The sequence below is a fragment of the Poromitra crassiceps genome, assembly GCF_964638095.1.
Source record: "Poromitra crassiceps genome assembly, chromosome: 2".
Taxonomy (NCBI): domain Eukaryota; kingdom Metazoa; phylum Chordata; class Actinopteri; order Beryciformes; family Melamphaidae; genus Poromitra; species Poromitra crassiceps.
In genome coordinates, this window is record NC_139624.1 from 42,687,626 (window position 1) to 42,707,961 (window position 20,336).

The 20,336-nt window shown below is 41.7% G+C and overlaps 1 protein-coding gene across 2 annotated transcripts in view; it reads left to right on the forward strand.

Moving 5' to 3' along the window:
- The window catches only part of plxna4 (plexin A4), a gene marked incomplete at both ends in the record, with an annotated part of 489,925 nt that overhangs the window by 346,163 nt on the left and 123,426 nt on the right, over positions 1-20,336 (forward strand). For both annotated transcript variants that reach the window (XM_083659977.1, XM_083659976.1), the window contains one exon: positions 12,952-13,105. In XM_083659977.1, coding sequence (XP_083516103.1) covers positions 12,952-13,105 — 154 coding nt within the window. The remainder of the gene's footprint in view (positions 1-12,951; positions 13,106-20,336) is intronic.

Consider the following 20,336-nt stretch of genomic DNA (forward strand, 5'->3'; position numbering starts at 1 on the left):
AGTGTATAAAAACACATGATGGTTTAGTGTGACAGTGAGTGGATAAAAACACTACAGTTTAGTGTGACTGAGTGGATAAAAACACTACAGTTTAGTGTGACTGAGTGGATAAAAACACACTACAGTTTAGTGTGACTGAGTGGATAAAAACACTTGACAGTTTAGTGTGATGGTGAGTGGATAAAAACACACACTACAGTTTAGTGTGACAGTGAGTGGATAAAAACACATGACAGTTTAGTGTGACGGTGAGTGGATAAAAACACATGACAGTTTAGTGTGACGGTGAGTGTATAAAAACACATGACAGTTTAGTGTGACGGTGAGTGTATAAAAACACATGACAGTTTAGTGTGACGGTGAGTGGATAAAAACACATGACAGTTTAGTGTGACGGTGAGTGGATAAAAACACATGACAGTTTAGTGTGACGGTGAGTGGATAAAAATACACACTACAGTTTAGTGTGACGCTGAGTGGATAAAAACACTACAGTTTAGTGTGACGGTGAGTGGATAAAACACACACTACAGTTTAGTGTGACAGTGAGTGGATAAAAACACATGACAGTTTAGTGTGACAGTGAGTGGATAAAAACACACTACAGTTTAGTGTGACTGAGTGGATAAAAACACACTACAGTTTAGTGTGACTGAGTGGATAAAAACACTTGACAGTTTAGTGTGACTGAGTGGATGAAAACACTTGACAGTTTAGTGTGACGGTGAGTGGATAAAAACACACACTACAGTTTAGTGTGACAGTGAGTGGATAAAAACACATGACAGTTTAGTGTGACAGTGAGTGGATAAAAACACACACTACAGTTTAGTGTGACAGTGAGTGGATAAAAACACACTACAGTTTAGTGTAACGGTGAGTGGATAAAAACACACTACAGTTTAGTGTAACGGTGAGTGGATAAAAACACACTACAGTTTAGTGTAACGGTGAGTGGATAAAAACACACTACAGTTTAGTGTAACGGTGAGTGGATAAAAACACACTACAGTTTAGTGTAACGGTGAGTGTATAAAAACACACTACAGTTTAGTGTGACGGTGAGTGGATAAAAACACATGACGGTTTAGTGTGACGGTGAGTGGATAAAAACACATGACAGTTTAGTGTAACGGTGAGTGGATAAAAACACACACTACAGTTTAGTGTAACGGTGAGTGTATAAAAACACACTACAGTTTAGTGTGACGGTGAGTGGATAAAAACACACTACAGTTTAGTGTGACGGTGAGTGTATAAAAACACACTACAGTTTAGTGTGACGGTGAGTGGATAAAAACACACTACAGTTTAGTGTGACGGTGAGTGTATAAAAACACACTACAGTTTAGTGTCACGGTGAGTGTATAAAAACACACTACAGTTTAGTGTAACGGTGAGTGGATAAAAACACACTACAGTTTAGTGTAACGGTGAGTGGATAAAAACACACTACAGTTTAGTGTGACGGTGAGTGTATAAAAACACACTACAGTTTAGTGTGACGGTGAGTGTATAAAAACACACTACAGTTTAGTGTGACGGTGAGTGGATAAAAACACACTACAGTTTAGTGTGACGTGAGTGTATAAAAACACACTACAGTTTAGTGTCACGGTGAGTGTATAAAAACACACTACAGTTTAGTGTCACGGTGAGTGTATAAAAACACACTACAGTTTAGTGTAACGGTGAGTGTATAAAAACACATGACAGTTTAGTGTAACGGTGAGTGGATAAAAACACACTACAGTTTAGTGTAATGGTGAGTGGATAAAAACACACTACAGTTTAGTGTCACGGTGAGTGTATAAAAACACACTACAGTTTAGTGTCACGGTGAGTGTATAAAAACACACTACAGTTTAGTGTAACGGTGAGTGTATAAAAACACATGACAGTTTAGTGTAACGGTGAGTGTATAAAAACACACTACAGTTTAGTGTCACGGTGAGTGTATAAAAACACACTACAGTTTAGTGTCACGGTGAGTGTATAAAAACACACTACAGTTTAGTGTCACGGTGAGTGGATAAAAACACACTACAGTTTAGTGTAACGGTGAGTGTATAAAAACACACTACAGTTTAGTGTCACAGTGAGTGTATAAAAACACACTACAGTTTAGTGTCACGGTGAGTGGATAAAAACACACTACAGTTTAGTGTAACGGTGAGTGTATAAAAACACATGACAGTTTAGTGTAACGGTGAGTGGATAAAAACACACTACAGTTTAGTGTAATGGTGAGTGGATAAAAACACACTACAGTTTAGTGTCACGGTGAGTGTATAAAAACACACTACAGTTTAGTGTGACGGTGAGTGTATAAAAACACACTACAGTTTAGTGTAACGGTGAGTGTATAAAAACACATGACAGTTTAGTGTAACGGTGAGTGTATAAAAACACACTACAGTTTAGTGTCACGGTGAGTGTATAAAAACACACTACAGTTTAGTGTCACGGTGAGTGTATAAAAACACACTACAGTTTAGTGTCACGGTGAGTGGATAAAAACACACTACAGTTTAGTGTAACGGTGAGTGTATAAAAACACACTACAGTTTAGTGTCACAGTGAGTGTATAAAAACACACTACAGTTTAGTGTCACGGTGAGTGGATAAAAACACACTACAGTTTAGTGTGACGGTGAGTGTATAAAAACACACTACAGTTTAGTGTCACGGTGAGTGGATAAAAACACACTACAGTTTAGTGTAATGGTGAGTGTATAAAAACACACTACAGTTTAGTGTAATGGTGAGTGTATAAAAACACACTACAGTTTAGTGTAACGGTGAGTGTATAAAAACACACTACAGTTTAGTGTCACAGTGAGTGTATAAAAACACACTACAGTTTAGTGTCACGGTGAGTGGATAAAAACACACTACAGTTTAGTGTCACGGTGAGTGGATAAAAACACACTACAGTTTAGTGTGACGGTGAGTGTATAAAAACACACTACAGTTTAGTGTAATGGTGAGTGTATAAAAACACACTACAGTTTAGTGTCACGGTGAGTGTATAAAAACACACTACAGTTTAGTGTCACGGTGAGTGGATAAAAACACACTACAGTTTAGTGTAACGGTGAGTGTATAAAAACACATGACAGTTTAGTGTGACGGTGAGTGGATAAAAACACATGACAGTTTAGTGTAACGGTGAGTGGATAAAAACACACTACAGTTTAGTGTAACGGTGAGTGTATAAAAACACATGACAGTTTAGTGTAACGGTGAGTGGATAAAAACACTACAGTTTAGTGTAATGGTGAGTGGATAAAAACACATGACAGTTTAGTGTGACGGTGAGTGGATAAAAACACATGACAGTTTAGTGTAACGGTGAGTGTATAAAAACACTACAGTTTAGTGTGACGGTGAGTGGATAAAAACACACTACAGTTTAGTGTAACGGTGAGTGTATAAAAACACATGACAGTTTAGTGTGACGGTGAGTGGATAAAAACACTACAGTTTAGTGTAACGGTGAGTGGATAAAAACACTACAGTTTAGTGTAATGGTGAGTGGATAAAAACACTACAGTTTAGTGTGACGGTGAGTGGATAAAAACACTACAGTTTAGTGTGACGGTGAGTGTATAAAAACACATGACAGTTTAGTGTAACGGTGAGTGGATAAAAACACTACAGTTTAGTGTAATGGTGAGTGGATAAAAACACATGACAGTTTAGTGTGACGGTGAGTGGATAAAAACACATGACAGTTTAGTGTAACGGTGAGTGTATAAAAACACTACAGTTTAGTGTGACGGTGAGTGGATAAAAACACTACAGTTTAGTGTAATGGTGAGTGGATAAAAACACTACAGTTTAGTGTGACGGTGAGTGGATAAAAACACTACAGTTTAGTGTGACGGCGAGTGGATAAAAACACATGACAGTTTAGTGTGACGGTGAGTGGATAAAAACACTACAGTTTAGTGTAACGGTGAGTGGATAAAAACACATGACAGTTTAGTGTGACGGTGACTGGATAAAAACACTACAGTTTAGTGTGACGGTGAGTGGATAAAAACACATGACAGTTTAGTGTAACGGTGAGTGGATAAAAACACTACAGTTTAGTGTAATGGTGAGTGGATAAAAACACATGACAGTTTAGTGTGACGGTGAGTGGATAAAAACACATGACAGTTTAGTGTAACGGTGAGTGTATAAAAACACTACAGTTTAGTGTGACGGTGAGTGGATAAAAACACTACAGTTTAGTGTGACGGTGAGTGGATAAAAACACTACAGTTTAGTGTGACGGTGAGTGTATAAAAACACATGACAGTTTAGTGTAACGGTGAGTGGATAAAAACACTACAGTTTAGTGTAATGGTGAGTGGATAAAAACACATGACAGTTTAGTGTGACGGTGAGTGGATAAAAACACATGACAGTTTAGTGTAACGGTGAGTGTATAAAAACACTACAGTTTAGTGTGACGGTGAGTGGATAAAAACACTACAGTTTAGTGTAACGGTGAGTGGATAAAAACACTACAGTTTAGTGTAATGGTGAGTGGATAAAAACACTACAGTTTAGTGTGACGGTGAGTGGATAAAAACACTACAGTTTAGTGTGACGGCGAGTGGATAAAAACACATGACAGTTTAGTGTGACGGTGAGTGGATAAAAACACTACAGTTTAGTGTAACGGTGAGTGGATAAAAACACATGACAGTTTAGTGTGACGGTGACTGGATAAAAACACTACAGTTTAGTGTGACGGTGAGTGGATAAAAACACATGACAGTTTAGTGTAACGGTGAGTGGATAAAAACACTACAGTTTAGTGTAATGGTGAGTGGATAAAAACACATGACAGTTTAGTGTGACGGTGAGTGGATAAAAACACTACAGTTTAGTGTAATGGTGAGTGGATAAAAACACATGACAGTTTAGTGTAACGGTGAGTGGATAAAAACACTACAGTTTAGTGTAATGGTGAGTGGATAAAAACACATGACAGTTTAGTGTGACGGTGAGTGGATAAAAACACATGACAGTTTAGTGTAATGGTGAGTGGATAAAAACACTACAGTTTAGTGTAATGGTGAGTGGATAAAAACACATGACAGTTTAGTGTAACGGTGAGTGTATAAAAACACTACAGTTTAGTGTGACGGTGAGTGGATAAAAACACTACAGTTTAGTGTAACGGTGAGTGGATAAAAACACTACAGTTTAGTGTAATGGTGAGTGGATAAAAACACTACAGTTTAGTGTGACGGTGAGTGGATAAAAACACTACAGTTTAGTGTGACGGCGAGTGGATAAAAACACATGACAGTTTAGTGTGACGGTGAGTGGATAAAAACACTACAGTTTAGTGTAACGGTGAGTGGATAAAAACACTACAGTTTAGTGTAACGGTGAGTGGATAAAAACACTACAGTTTAGTGTAATGGTGAGTGGATAAAAACACTACAGTTTAGTGTGACGGTGAGTGGATAAAAACACTACAGTTTAGTGTGACGGCGAGTGGATAAAAACACATGACAGTTTAGTGTGACGGTGAGTGGATAAAAACACTACAGTTTAGTGTAACGGTGAGTGGATAAAAACACATGACAGTTTAGTGTGACGGTGACTGGATAAAAACACTACAGTTTAGTGTGACGGTGAGTGGATAAAAACACATGACAGTTTAGTGTAACGGTGAGTGGATAAAAACACACTACAGTTTAGTGTAACGGTGAGTGGATAAAAACACTACAGTTTAGTGTGACGGCGAGTGGATAAAAACACATGACAGTTTAGTGTGACGGTGAGTGGATAAAAACACTACAGTTTAGTGTAACGGTGAGTGGATAAAAACACATGACAGTTTAGTGTGACGGTGACTGGATAAAAACACTACAGTTTAGTGTGACGGTGAGTGGATAAAAACACATGACAGTTTAGTGTAACGGTGAGTGGATAAAAACACACTACAGTTTAGTGTAACGGTGAGTGGATAAAAACACACTACAGTTTAGTGTAACGGTGAGTGAAAAGTCAGTGAAAATTTGAATTGCACATAATCTGCCCTTTTTTCTGTCAACAAGGAAGAAGCAATGTAGCCAACGCTTGTTTTACTCAAGCCCCAACCTTTGGTTATGAAAAGTGAGGCCAAGGCGGAAGTACCAAAAATTGCAGTTAAAATTACCAATTTTACAGCAGAAATAAACATGTTTTCAGCCTGGTCAAAAAACAAAAGCAAAACCTGTTTTGGTCGCTAATTTCACCATTCATAACAACTGCACGGGGAGGGGGGGGGTATTTATATAGGCTAACCCATCCGTTTATACAGTCTACAGTATGGCTGCAAAAAGAAGTCCAATTGTATACTAAATTAGCAGTAAGCTGTTTGCTAATGAGTTTATGGTCTCAATCGCTAGTTTCAAGTCTTTCTCAATACAGCACGAAGTTTGTTTTATAAATTATGGTCCGATTTATAGTAAAATAGACAATAAAGCGGGCTATGTTTTGGTATGTGATTGACAGGTTGCCTGTCCAGTGATCACACAGCTCGTCGATCACGGATCATAGCAGGCGGTGTTGCAGCTCTTCTCGTCCAAATATGGTCACTTCTGGCTCCAAACCAAAGGTGGTGATGGCCACAATGCAAAACTCGAGGCTTCAAAATCGCAATTCCAGAAAGCAATGGGTGATGATGCCTCTATAGTTCCCCCATGAAGCTAGAAAATCATCCTCATTTGAAATTCTCTGCACATTGGGCTGTAGTCAACATTGACTGTGTTGCAAGTCAGTGAGACCTTTTCTTCTGGCAGATTCACAATATAAACTCTAAAGCATAATTTATAATCAGTGCAATATAATTATCCCCAAGATACTGATTACTAATAGAAGCATGTCAGTGTTAATTCTATAATCCTGTGTTAGATCATTTGACTGCATGCCAACTTGCATCCCTCAAATCCAGACCAAAAGACACAGTCCTCTTAAATACTGTACTGACCCACCCAACACATGTTAACAATCAGTGAGAGCCAAGCGTTTTAGCTCAGTGAGTTGTTCTGTGATTGTTGTCAGTTGTTTTTGTCCTGGACATTCTATAATAGCTGCCACAGAGTGTTTGGGTTGTTACTGCTTGTTAGACTCTACTGATGATTAGTGTGTACAGAGATTCAGTGGGGCAAGAGCTGCACCTCTGGACCTGGAGAAAGACAGAGTTTTATTCTAGGTGTTGCGTCATCATTTTGCTCCCCGTGGTTCTAGCAGAGTGCACAGATTCTGCATTTACACTCATATACAGTACTGTATATGTTCAAGCAAGCGTATTTTCGCTGAGTTACGTTATATACAGTCAGATGATTTAGCTCCTCTGTGTGTGTGTGCGTGCGTGCGCGTGTGTGTGTGTGTGTGTGTGTGTGTGTGTGTGTGCGCGCGTGCGTGTGTGGGTGTCCGTGTGTGTGGATGTGCGTGTGTGTCTGTGGGTATGCACACACTCCCCCCAGTGTGCTGTGGTGTCATTGAAATTCATCAGACACAGAGCCGTGGCCTTGTAACCCCACATTCCACCACACTAAGGTCAGAGCAGTGTTTCTCAGCGCAGTCCTCAGCTAACCTCTGTCCTGCACGTTCTGACATGTTCCAGCTTCTCATGCTGTAGCCATGTTGAAGCAGAGCTTTTTCTACTGTTCAACCAATCAACCATAAGACCTTAATTGGACCAAGAAAAACCCGTAGGGCAGGGGTCACTTTAGGGACACTGGATTAGAGGACAAATATACTCATTGGGACATGAACAGTGGGGCTGTGTGTGTGTGTGTGTGTGTGTGTGTGTGTGTGTGTGTGTGTGTGTGTGTGTGTGTGTGTGTGCGTGCGTGCGTGCGTGCGTGCGTGCGTGTGTGTGTCCTGACAAAATACTTTGTGTTGCTACCGTGTCTTCATCGCGGACACTATTGAAAGATACATGATTTTATAGCACTGACTGTTGTGAAAATCCCACTGACCCCTCAGTGCTGTCGCATTTCAATTCCATTTCCTATTTAATGGAAATTGCTTTTAATCTCGCAGGCCAAGTGCATAAATATCCAATATGGTTTTCTAAGGTCAAGCCTGGATGACTATCCTCATCCCCATTGCTCCCTTCAGCAGATCTGCAGGTCACACAAAAGTGCTTGATTTTGCCAGATATCCCTGTGCATTGCCTTAATGATATTCATGGAGTGTGTGTGCTGGCACATGTGTGTGTGTGTGTGTCTGTGCAGCGCCTCAAGCCACAGCCTTTGGAGAGCGTTTAACCTTTTCCCAGCGCGCGGCGCAGGCAGAACCCAAAGGCTCTGCCACGCATCGCCTCCAGTTGATTGCGGGGCAGAGGCCTCTGGCAGACAGACGGGGGGCCCACCTTGCCCTTTGTCTTATTCAATATTTGTTTGAAAAGGTAAAGCAGAGCCTTCTCCACAGAAACACACAGACATTCAGCTATTGGAGTTAGTCACTTTCTTGGAGAAGGCCATTATTTTGCTCCTTGTATGTTTTTAAATTTGCCTCTTTTCTGTTTTCACTCTCGTTCTCCACTGCCTCGCCTGCTCACCATCGGCTCGGAGTAATGTTGATAAGATAAGATACTAATAATGTTAAACTGAACATGAGATGCAGTATTGTCGCACCAAAGCACATAGACACACGTAGCCTACAGACTTTTAAAAGTGAGCCTCCCCCCACACAGCGACTTCCATCCCCGCCATCATCTCCGCAAACAAATCTAATGGCAGTTTAAATATAGCAAACATGTAAAATATAACGCAATATTATAGCAAGACTGTCTGGACAACGTGACAATGCTCTTCTAAACACATCGGCTACTTTATTATATTTCCCTGCATCTCATACTGAGATTAGATCGGTATTAAGTTTGGACAGACTGGAATGAATTGCTTTCATCCTCCCACAGCACTGCAAAGACGGACAGGTAGGACGATTAATTACAGCCTCTGACTGACAGCGGTACAAAACTACGGTATAACAACTTTTTATTCATCGTCATTGTGCCTGCCTACATCTACATATAACGTTACTCTTATGGAGCAGAGCACAGAGTAGTTTTGCATGCCAGGCGGCGCGGCATGTGGAGAATGAGAAGGGAAGACGAGATGAGACAAATCGGGGAATGGGCAACGGTGGGGAAATTTGCATTTAAAAATGTTGGTGGCGGGGCTCGTTGCGGACATCAGAAACATGTTTGAATGCAGTAGGCTAGCAGCGTTTGTTAATGGTCTGGTCTGAACACACACTCTGCTCAGTCACACTGCTGCATCACATCTCTGCTGTCAGGGAGCAGCCACACACGGGGGCGGGGGCGATCGAGATTGGCTAGGGAAAATCAATCGTCATTTCAGCTATTGAGTCGGCAATATACGATCCGATCGCCAATCAGCACAACCCTAATCAATAGCTGCCTACAGCTCAATAGATCTACTTTTTTTGCGTGTGTGTATTTATTTATTTATTTATATATATATATATATATATGAAGAGTTCATTTGCAAAAACAGGTAAACGCCATTCTTAAAATGAACAAACATCATCTGTTTGATACTCCCTGGAGTGCACATAGAAAACATTATTGAGGTGATTTATGTAAACATTATCAGATGAATATGTTTTAGTTATGATTGATAATAAAGAAATCCCAAAAATAAATAAATGACAGTATAAATACATCAATATATAAAATAAAATGATAAAAAATCCAAACGGAGATACCTGTTTTTGCAAATGAACTCTGCATATATATATATATATTTATATGTTCCAAATGATTTACTCATGGCATCATAAGAGTCCAACAGTATACAGTATTAAGACAAAGCCATGACTGGATCATAATAGGATCTCTTGTTTCTGGTGAAATTATTATAATGTTACCATTTATCAGCAGGTTCACTGTAGAGTATTAACATAAAGTCAATCTGCAGAGCCGCCCTATGAGCAAACCCCTCATGTGCGAGTAGGTGCGTTGATATTTATAGGCCTAGCATGTCAGTGCAGTGCGTCTTTTCAGAATAGATAATATAGGTAGATATAAGGATGGCGTCGACTGAACTTATCTCTACCTTTGTAATGGTAACAAAAGATGCGGCAGGAAACGAGCTGCGTTTGAATAAATTGACACCAAATGTTTGCGGCAAAGGTGTTCCTTTTGATTTCACCATGGCAACCCAAACAACCAATCATCACATATTCTCTGCATTAGATAGGGCGTGTTATAGACTAGAGGACGACGTGTGTGTGTGTGTGTGTGTGTGTGTGCGTTAACATGGGCACCGGGTTATTTTCATATTCATGAGGCCCCGCTGTGGCGAAGGCGAAGGCCGTGACTGTTCCAAATGTAATTGAGGAAACTCTAGGCTGGCTGTTTTCCCTGCTTAAAAGGGAAAATAAATTACAGCCAAAGAAGAAGCGGGCGAGCGAGTAAGGGAGAGGTTGTGCGAGAGACAGAAGGCCGGGCGGTCATGTATTGTCCATCTTATACGGGAAGCTGTGTATCTGCTCACATCTTTCCATTAAACAGCAATATAAAAACAGCACAGGTCAGCCCTTCTGTGCCGTTGTAGCAGCGGCACATCACAGGTGTACTATGGACTGCACCTCACATCTAGACCAAGGAGCACTGCAGTGCAGACACGCCTTTCCATCAATATGTATATGCTGGTCTTGACCCCACTCCATCTGCCTCTCCAACGCTCGTGTATTCCCCCCCTCATTCAAGGAGAGAGCTTTCTTTTTTCTTTTTCCCCCTCTACCTGAAGTCAGATGCCTTTCTGCTGAGGGAGAGAGAGAGAGAGAGAGAGAGAGAGCGAGAGGGAGAGAGACAGAGAGGGAAAGTGAGGGAGAGAGAGCTTACACAGCATTTTGAACAGAGGAAAAGTCTGCATGCTTTGTTTCCAAGATATTCCTCTTATCCGACTGTGTCCAAGCCTGTATGTCTCGTCTGCCTGGCGCTCCTCACCTCCACTCTTCACTGTCACATTCTCCGCCTCGCTCGCCCTGCTTTCTCAACCCCCCCCCCCCCACTTTCCTATTCTCTCTCTCTCTTTTCATCGCTTACTTTGTTCCAGCCATCGATATTTAATTGGACTGCACCATCTCTTCTCTCCCCTCTCTCCTCCACCTCCCGGTCCCTCGCCTCTCTCTCTCTCTCTCTCTCTCTCTCCTCCACCTCCCGGACCCTCACCTCTCTCTCTCTCTCTCTCTCTCTCTCTCTCCTCCACCTCCCGGACCCTCACCTCTCTCTCTCTCTCTCTCTCTCTCTCCTCCACCTCCCGGACCCTCACCTCTCTCTCTCTCTCTCTCTCTCTCTCTCTCTCTCCTCCACCTCCCGGACCCTCACCTCTCTCTCTCTCTCTCTCTCTCTCTCCTCCACCTCCCGGACCCTCACCTCTCTCTCTCTCTCTCTCTCTCTCCTCCACCTCCCGGACCCTCGCCTCTCTCTCTCTCTCTCTCTCTCTCTCCTCCACCTCCCGGACCCTCACCTCTCTCTCTCTCTCTCTCTCTCTCTCCTCCACCTCCCGGACCCTCACCTCTCTCTCTCTCTCTCTCTCTCTCTCTCCTCCACCTCCCGGACCCTCACCTCTCTCTCTCTCTCTCTCTCTCTCCTCCACCTCCCGGACCCTCACCTCTCTCTCTCTCTCTCTCTCTCTCGCTCTCTCTCTCTCTCTCTCTCTGATGAAGGGTGTCAGGACACACGTGCATATTAGCATGGGATGTGGAATCCATAGGTCTGCAAAGCCAGAAGGCAATGTGGGAGGTGGCCAGAAGGGTGAACTTTTATGAAAACCATAAAATAGAATACTAATTCAAACTGCCTCTCTCTCCTAAAATGACAATATTCCCACTAAATGAATAATCCACTAATATTCCCGTTTACATGCAGCCGTTGCTCGCCCTCCCCGACACGTGAGGGAGAGAGATGCAGGTAGAATCAGCAGAGTTTTTCTGTTGAGAATAAACAGAGCAGCGCTATTCTTACCAGCATCACTTGGTCCATATCAGGAGCTTGCTGCTGAAAAGTTTGGCGTTGCGATATTTGCACATCCAAGTCTTTCATAAAACGTAGGCTAGTATGTTATTACCTCGCAGGCTCGCAAGCATTTTTGACTTCCGTGGGCACCACTCTCTCTTTAAATCGATGTTTCTCATCTCCTCCCGCTCAGAAATGTGGGCCTTTCTTTTCGCATGCCAGAGATGACGGATTATATGATTATATCGCCTCTTCTAGCGCTTCTAGTACACATCAGCTGACCGCAAACAGGCAACATGTGCATCGCAAACTGTGGTAAAAACCCTGATTGAGATGCATATTCCAAATGCGCTGTATACATAATCAAAGAATCCTCCTAAAACCCGAATAATACTGGAATAACCCACATGTTTTAATCGCAAAATGCTAAATTCGGAAAAAGCCCAAATTCGGCAAATGCAACTGGAATATGCTCTTTACATGACCCTTATCAAATTCAGAATATTGTCATTTTCTGAATAATCATTGTGTTACAGTCATATGCGAAGCCCATATTGACTCACAAACAAATGTTACAGCCCTGAACACAGTAGCCGTAATGGCAGCTGGGGGCCAGATGTAAGATGTTTATCTCATCAGGTGCAGCTACTGTATAAAAGACACTTCATCATAGTTGAGCAGTAATATTGTGACTTGCTGAATCACCGTGTGATGTCTCCTGGTATCTTGTTATAAATTGGAGGCCATTGCAGCTCATTTCCTCCCTCTCCTTTGTGTCTCTAGCTGGCGCTGGATCCCCACAGTGTCAAAGCTTTTGATGACACGGATTTTTACATTTTACTTAACAGTTGCCTACTTTCAGCAGTTTATTATTCTTTTGTCATCACTATATCAGCCCATGCAATGATCCCACAGCGGATACTTCACAAGTATAATACTGTGTCTTTCCCTCTCTCCAGTTGGTGTTGGAGGCCCACAATGTCCCAGAACTTTCTGCGGGCGTCAACTGCACCTTTGAGGACCTGGCTGAGATGGACGGCCTGGTGGAGGGAAACCGCATCAAATGCTTCTCCCCTGCAGAGAAGGAGGTGCCGCGTATCATTGTGGACAAAGGTAAGGACGGGGACCAAAATCACTCCTTTCCTGTTGCATAAGAACAGGGATTTGAGAGTAGAACATCCATGGATTTACTCAGTTACTCAGGATTACTATCATTATGGAGTCAACTGAGGAAAATGTGCCTCTATCAGTGGTTCCCAACCTTAGGGGTCACCTGGAATTTCTATTAAGAAATATATATAAAAAAATACACCACACACAATTTTCAACTACTGAAGATGATTATTATTTAGATGAAAATCTTTGAGATTATAACTTTAAATCAGGATTCTGAGAATAAAGTCAGAATTCGGAAAAAAAGAATTCGGAATTCTGAGATTAAAGTCAGAATTCCGAGTTATACTGTCAAAATTTTAGATTAAAGTCAGAATTCTCAGATTAAAGTCACAATTCTGCAGGGGGAAATAAGCATACTGTTACATGTGACATCACTGACCATATTATTGATGGTGTACCGGAATTTGAATGTCTCGGGTTCCTCGATTTTTGTGACGTCAAAGCCGGGTCACAAGCCAAAAAAGGTTGGGAACCCCTGGCCTATATGATGAGAGTGTCTTTACATTTAACCATTGCCGACGCCCACTTGCTTGCCACTTACAGTATATGACACCTGTTGGAACAGAAACATACTGGTCTGTCAGGGAAGCACACATCCCCCTCTCATACAGATGCATGCTGTTTATTGGCCCGGGGTTATGAATGGAGTGTTTTTGCTTTCCTCTTGTCATCAGTAGCTCAGCAGGCCTTGGAGCATTGCCCTAGGACATGTTTAGTAATTGAATGAACATTTGTCTGTACCGCCCTCACTCATAGTGGATGAGCACTAGGGGTGTCAAAAATAATCGATTATAAGATGCATCACGATGCGGACCTGCACGATTCTGCATCGATTCACATCGATTGTCAAAAATTGATTATTAAAAAAACAAAACAAAAAAAAAATATATATATATATTTAGAACACGGCTCTCTTGAATACTCAATTCTGATTGGTCAATCAACAAGATTCACCGGTCATTATTTCTCGACAACCGACCGCTGCTCTGCCACACCTGGATTAATCAGTTGATAAGAGCTTTTTGTCAGCAAACACTACTAATTAGGCCAACCAGTTGCAGCTGTGGTGTCTTGTGTGCCAATTACGAATGAAACCGCTTTGTCGTTGAAAACGCTATTAAAAAATCAATTTGAATAATTATTTTTGTCAGATTATTGAATGATTTAGTTGTAGGCCATGTTCTAAGCGGGATAATGTATATTGAGGCAGTGATTACTGGGAAATAATGACCTTCAGGTGATGATTAAGCCCTCCGCTGCGCGTCGGGCTCAATCATCACCTGTCGGTCATTACATGTATTTCCCCCGTAATCACCGCCTCAATATACATTATCCCTTACATATATATAATCAAATAAAATATAATGGAAGTACATGCAGTTGTTTATTTTAATTATGGGTCATAATACAATGCAATTCTAAATGCACTTTTATTTTAAAAGTAGCCACACAGTGAGAAAAAAGAAAGTGAGAAAAAAAATCATGTATTCGGGGAAAAAAAGTGATGCATCGATTTAAGATGCATCGAGATGCATCGAGATGCATCGATAATCGTTATCGAATCGAATCGTAGCCCTCTGAATCGTAATCGAATCGTGAGGCCAGTGAAGATTCACAGCCCTAATGAGCACCACAAGGAGTTATGGGGCCCCGGTTAACCCCGGTGCAGGCTGGAGTGTATTATTCCACTCAACCGGGACTTCTTTCCACAGCATTTCAGATCATTTAGAGCTAGGAGATGACACACGAGGAAATGAGCCCTCAGACAGTGTCACCGCTTTCAAGAGAGGAAAATATCAAACATTTCTGGCAATATCCACAAGAAGAGAGGGGAGAAGACTCACCTCTTTATTTCTGCCCTTCTAATTCTCTGGCTCTTCTCCTCCTCTCTTCTCCGTGCTTGGCTAATCCCTGTCTAATCTGGGCAGGCCTGTGTCCCCGGGCACGCAATCCTTCATCGCCTCGCCCTGGCTGATGTGCCCTCATGTTGAGATAATGAAGATGCCGTACTTCCACAAAAAAGGAGAGAACAAAAATTTTGAATGGAAAGACTGAGAGAAAAGGGGGAGAAAAAATAAAGAGATCCGATGCGATGCTGCGCCCCTCCACTACTTCCATCCAAACTCCAGATGAAGAAAACACTACACACATACTTCAGATGAAGAAAACACTACACACACTTCAGATGAAGAAAACACTACACACACAATTCAGATGAAGAAAACACTACACACACGTCAGATGAAGAAAACACTACACACACTTCAGATGAAGAAAACACTACACACACAATTCAGATGAAGAAAACACTACACACACGTCAGATGAAGAAAACACTACACACACTTCAGATGAAGAAAACACACACACTTCAGATGAAGAAAACACTACACACACTTCAGATGAAGAAAACACACACACACTTCAGATGAAGAAAACACTACACACACTTCAGATGAAGAAAACACTACACACACGTCAGATGAAGAAAACACTACACACACTTCAGATGAAGAAAACACTACACACACTTCAGATGAAGAAAACACTACACACACTTCAGATGAAGAAAACACTACACACACTTCAGATGAAGAAAACACTACACACACGTCAGATGAAGAAAACACTACACACACTTCAGATTAAGAAAACACTACACACACGTCAGATGAAGAAAACACTACATTACATACATTACATTACGTCATTTGGCAGACACTTTTATCCAAAGCGACTTACAATAACACATTTTTGTCAGCAATAGAGCAATCAACTATGCAACACAGTCTATGACAACTACAACCTCTGAAGGAACAGTGGTACAAGTTTAGTTTAGGTTAGTGTTTTTTTTTTTTTTTTTTTTTTTTTTTTTAGAAAGATAGAGAAAGAAGTTAGATCAAGAAGGGCCCATATGGAGCCTGAAAAGGTGTGTCTTTAGTCTTTTCCGAAAGATCGGCAGTGATTCAGCTGTCCTGACCGAAGGTGGAAGCTCGTTCCACCATTGAGGTGCCAGGGACGAGAAGAGTCGAGATCGGGATGAGCGACTTTTGAGCCCCCGAAGCGAGGGAGGGGCGAGGCGTCCTGCACTGGTGGAGGAGCGAAGGGAGCGCTGAGAGGTTTGGAACCTGACCATAGATTGCAGGTACAGGGGATCTGACTGGTGTACTGCCCTGTAGGCCAGTACCAGTGTCTTGAATTGGATGCGTGCCGAGATGCGAAGCCAGTGGAGGTCTTGGAAGAGGGGAGTGACATGAGAGAATTTGGGTTGGTTGAATACCAGACGGGCTGCAGCATTCTGAATGAGCTGAAGCGGTCGGATGTCGGTGGCAGGTAGGCCGGCCAGGAGCACGTTGCAGTAGTCCAGGCGAGAGATGATAAGTGACTGGACCAGGAGTTGAGTCGCTTCTCTTGTGAGAAAGGGACGGATTTTGCGGATGTTGTAGAGGGAGAACCTACAGGAGCGTGCTGTCACAGCTATGTTGGCTGAGCAAGATAGCTGGTTGTCAAGGATCACCCCAAGGTTTTTAGCTGTTTGGGAGGGAAGTACAGTGGTATTGTCAATGGAGATGGAGAGATCAGCGAGAGGGCAGTCTTTCCCTGGGAGGAAGAGTAGCTCTGTCTTACCAAGGTTGAGCTTGAGGTGGTGGGCAGACATCCAGTCGCTAATGTCTTTGAGGCATGCAGAGATGCGAGCCTCGATTTGAGTGTCGGAGGGAAGGAAAGGAAAAGCTGGGTGTCATCAGCATAGCAGTGATAAGAAAAGCTATGAGATGAGATCACATGGGCAAGAGATCTGATATAGAGAAGAAAAAGTAAGGGGCCCAGGACTGAGCCCTGGGGGACACCGGTGGTAAGAGGGCAGGATCTGGAGAGGGACCCTCTCCATAAGACCTGGTATGAGCGGTTCGAGAGATAGGAAGCAAACCAGGAGTTGTTCTTCAAATGAAGAAAACACTACACACACTTCAGATGAAGAAAACACTACACACACACACACACACACACACACTTCAGATGAAGAAAACACACATACTTCAGATGAAGAAAACGCTACACACACTTCAGATGAAGAAAACACTACACACACTACAGATGAAGAAAACACTACACACACTTCAGATGAAGAAAACACTACACATACTTCAGATGAAGAACACACTACACACACTTCAGATGAAGAAAACACTACACACACTTAAGATGAAGAAAACACTACACATACTTAAGATGAAGAAAACACTACACATACTTCAGATGAAGAAAACACACACACTTCAGATAAAGAAAACACTACACATACTTCAGATGAAGAAAACACTACACACACTTCAGATGAAGAAAACACTACACACACTACAGATGAAGAAAACACTACACACACTTCAAATGAAGAAAACACTACACACACTTCAAATGAAGAAAACACTACACACACACACACACACACACACACACACACTTCAGATGAAGAAAACACACATACTTCAGATGAAGAAAACACTACACACACTACAGATGAAGAAAACACTACACACACACTTCAAATGAAGAAAACACTACACACACTTCAGATGAAGAAAACACTACACACACACACACACACACACACACACACACACACTTCAGATGAAGAAAACACATACTTCAGATGAAGAAAACATTACACACACTTCAGATGAAGAAAACACTACACACACTTCAGATGAAGAGAACACTACACACACTTCAGATGAAGAAAACACTACACACACTTCAGATGAAGAAAACACTACACACACTTCTGATGAAGAAAACACTACACACACTTCAGATGAAGAGAACACTACACACACTTCAGATGAAGAAAACACTACACACACTTCAGATGAAGAAAACACTACACACACTTCAGATGAAGAAAACATTACACACACTTCAGATGAAGAAAACACTACACACACTTCAGATGAAGAAAACATTACACACACTTCAGATGAAGAAAACACTACACACACTTCAGATGAAGAGAACACTACACACACTTCAGATGAAGAAAACACTACACACACTTCAGATGAAGAAAACACACATACTTCAGATGAAGAAAACACTACACACACTTCAGATGAAGAAAACACACATACTTCAGATGAAGAGAACACTACACACACTTCAGATGAAGAAAACACTACACACACTTCAGATGAAGAAAACACTACACACACTTCAGATGAAGAGAACACTACACACACTTCAGATGAAGAAAACACTACACACACTTCAGATGAAGAAAACACTACACACACTTCAGATGAAGAAAACATTACACACACTTCAGATGAAGAAAACACTACACACACTTCAGATGAAGAAAACACTACACACACTTCAGATGAAGAAAACATTACACACACTTCAGATGAAGAAAACACTACACACACTTCAGATGAAGAAAACACTACACACACTTCAGATGAAGAAAACACTACACACACTTCAGATGAAGAAAACACTACACACACTTCAGATGAAGAAAACACTACACACACTTCAGATGAAGAAAACACACACACACTTCAGATGAAGAAAACACTACACACACTTCAGATGAAGAAAACACTACACACACTTCAGATGAAGAAAACACTACACACACTTCAGATGAAGAGAACACTACACACACTTCAGATGAAGAAAACACTACACACACTTCAGATGAAGAAAACACTACACACACTTCAGATGAAGAAAACACTACACACACTTCAGATGAAGAGAACACTACACACACTTCAGATGAAGAAAACACTACACACACTTCAGATGAAGAAAACACACATACTTCAGATGAAGAAAACACTACACACACTTCATGAAGTCCACTGAGAATGTTCTTTATGCTGGAGCCAGAATGAGGTTGACTTGGTGGATGACTGGTATCATGGCTTGGACCAGTAGCTTGTGGCGATTGTGTATGGAGCACTGTGTGAATAATGATAGCTGTACAGACTGGAGTGGAGGCAGAGGGGGGTGAGCAGGCCACCATGAAATTACAGTCTAGAGAGACCTGCCGGGTTCAGCCGTACGCACACACTCACATCATAACACACATGCACATGCACACACACACACACACACACACACACACACACACACACACACACACACACACACACACACACACACACACATAGCACTGTAATAAAGCAATTTACAGACATACAGCACACATACAGACATGAGGCTGATAGACAGCCTGAGGGCGCTTTGGGAAATTAAAAACATTTGTTCAGTGTTCATCATGTCAGCTCCATGGAAGCTGGTGATGCTGCAATAATGCAAACATGCACATTGTGTACAAACAGAACCTCAAACACACACAAATACATCTGTCTGTCTGTCTGTGTGACGATGTGACTCCTTATGGACATCGCACAGTGTTTCTTGTCTTTTCTTCCTCTTTATTAAATTCTAATTAATATTAAATTTGTATGGTTCTGTATATTCATATTTGAAACTGTTCATATTGACCCTCAGTGTAAACAGTGCCCACACAAATGTACATTTCCTTTGTTATGTTATGTTTAGTTCAACTGGCAGACTTGACCACACCAAACATTTGCAGAGGCCTATGCTAGCTAGGCTAACACCAAATGTTTGTTGGTATTATTGTGTTCATCCCACCACCTACTGCACCACAGAGTTAACAACTTACAAGTTACAAACACAGACACATAGAATACTGGTCCATTAATGAATGTTTATTAGATACAGGTAAATGCATCACAAAACTCATTTACAGATCATACTTACCTTCTCTCAGACTGTCCTACAGACAAAAGAGTCTGTGTGGGTGTCGGCCATATTTATAGGAGACCAGGTAATTTGCTGCTACCATTGTGTGGAGGGGGGTTATGTTTTCAGAAGGGTTTCTAACGTTTGATATCATGGTTATTTAAGAATAATGATGTTCAGAACTACTTATATGGGATTGTATATTTTAGATGCACCTGTTCTAGTTTTGATGCGTGTTTAAAGTTTACCTGTGCGGAGGTGAAACTTCATGTTGCCCTTGGCTGTAAAATGGTTTAGTCTTGGGAGTGGGGCCTGGGTTGAGGCCTGCATTTAAACAGTCTGTACTCAGACCTGGGGGAGAGAGGTTGGGGGCACTATGCGGATGCTCTGT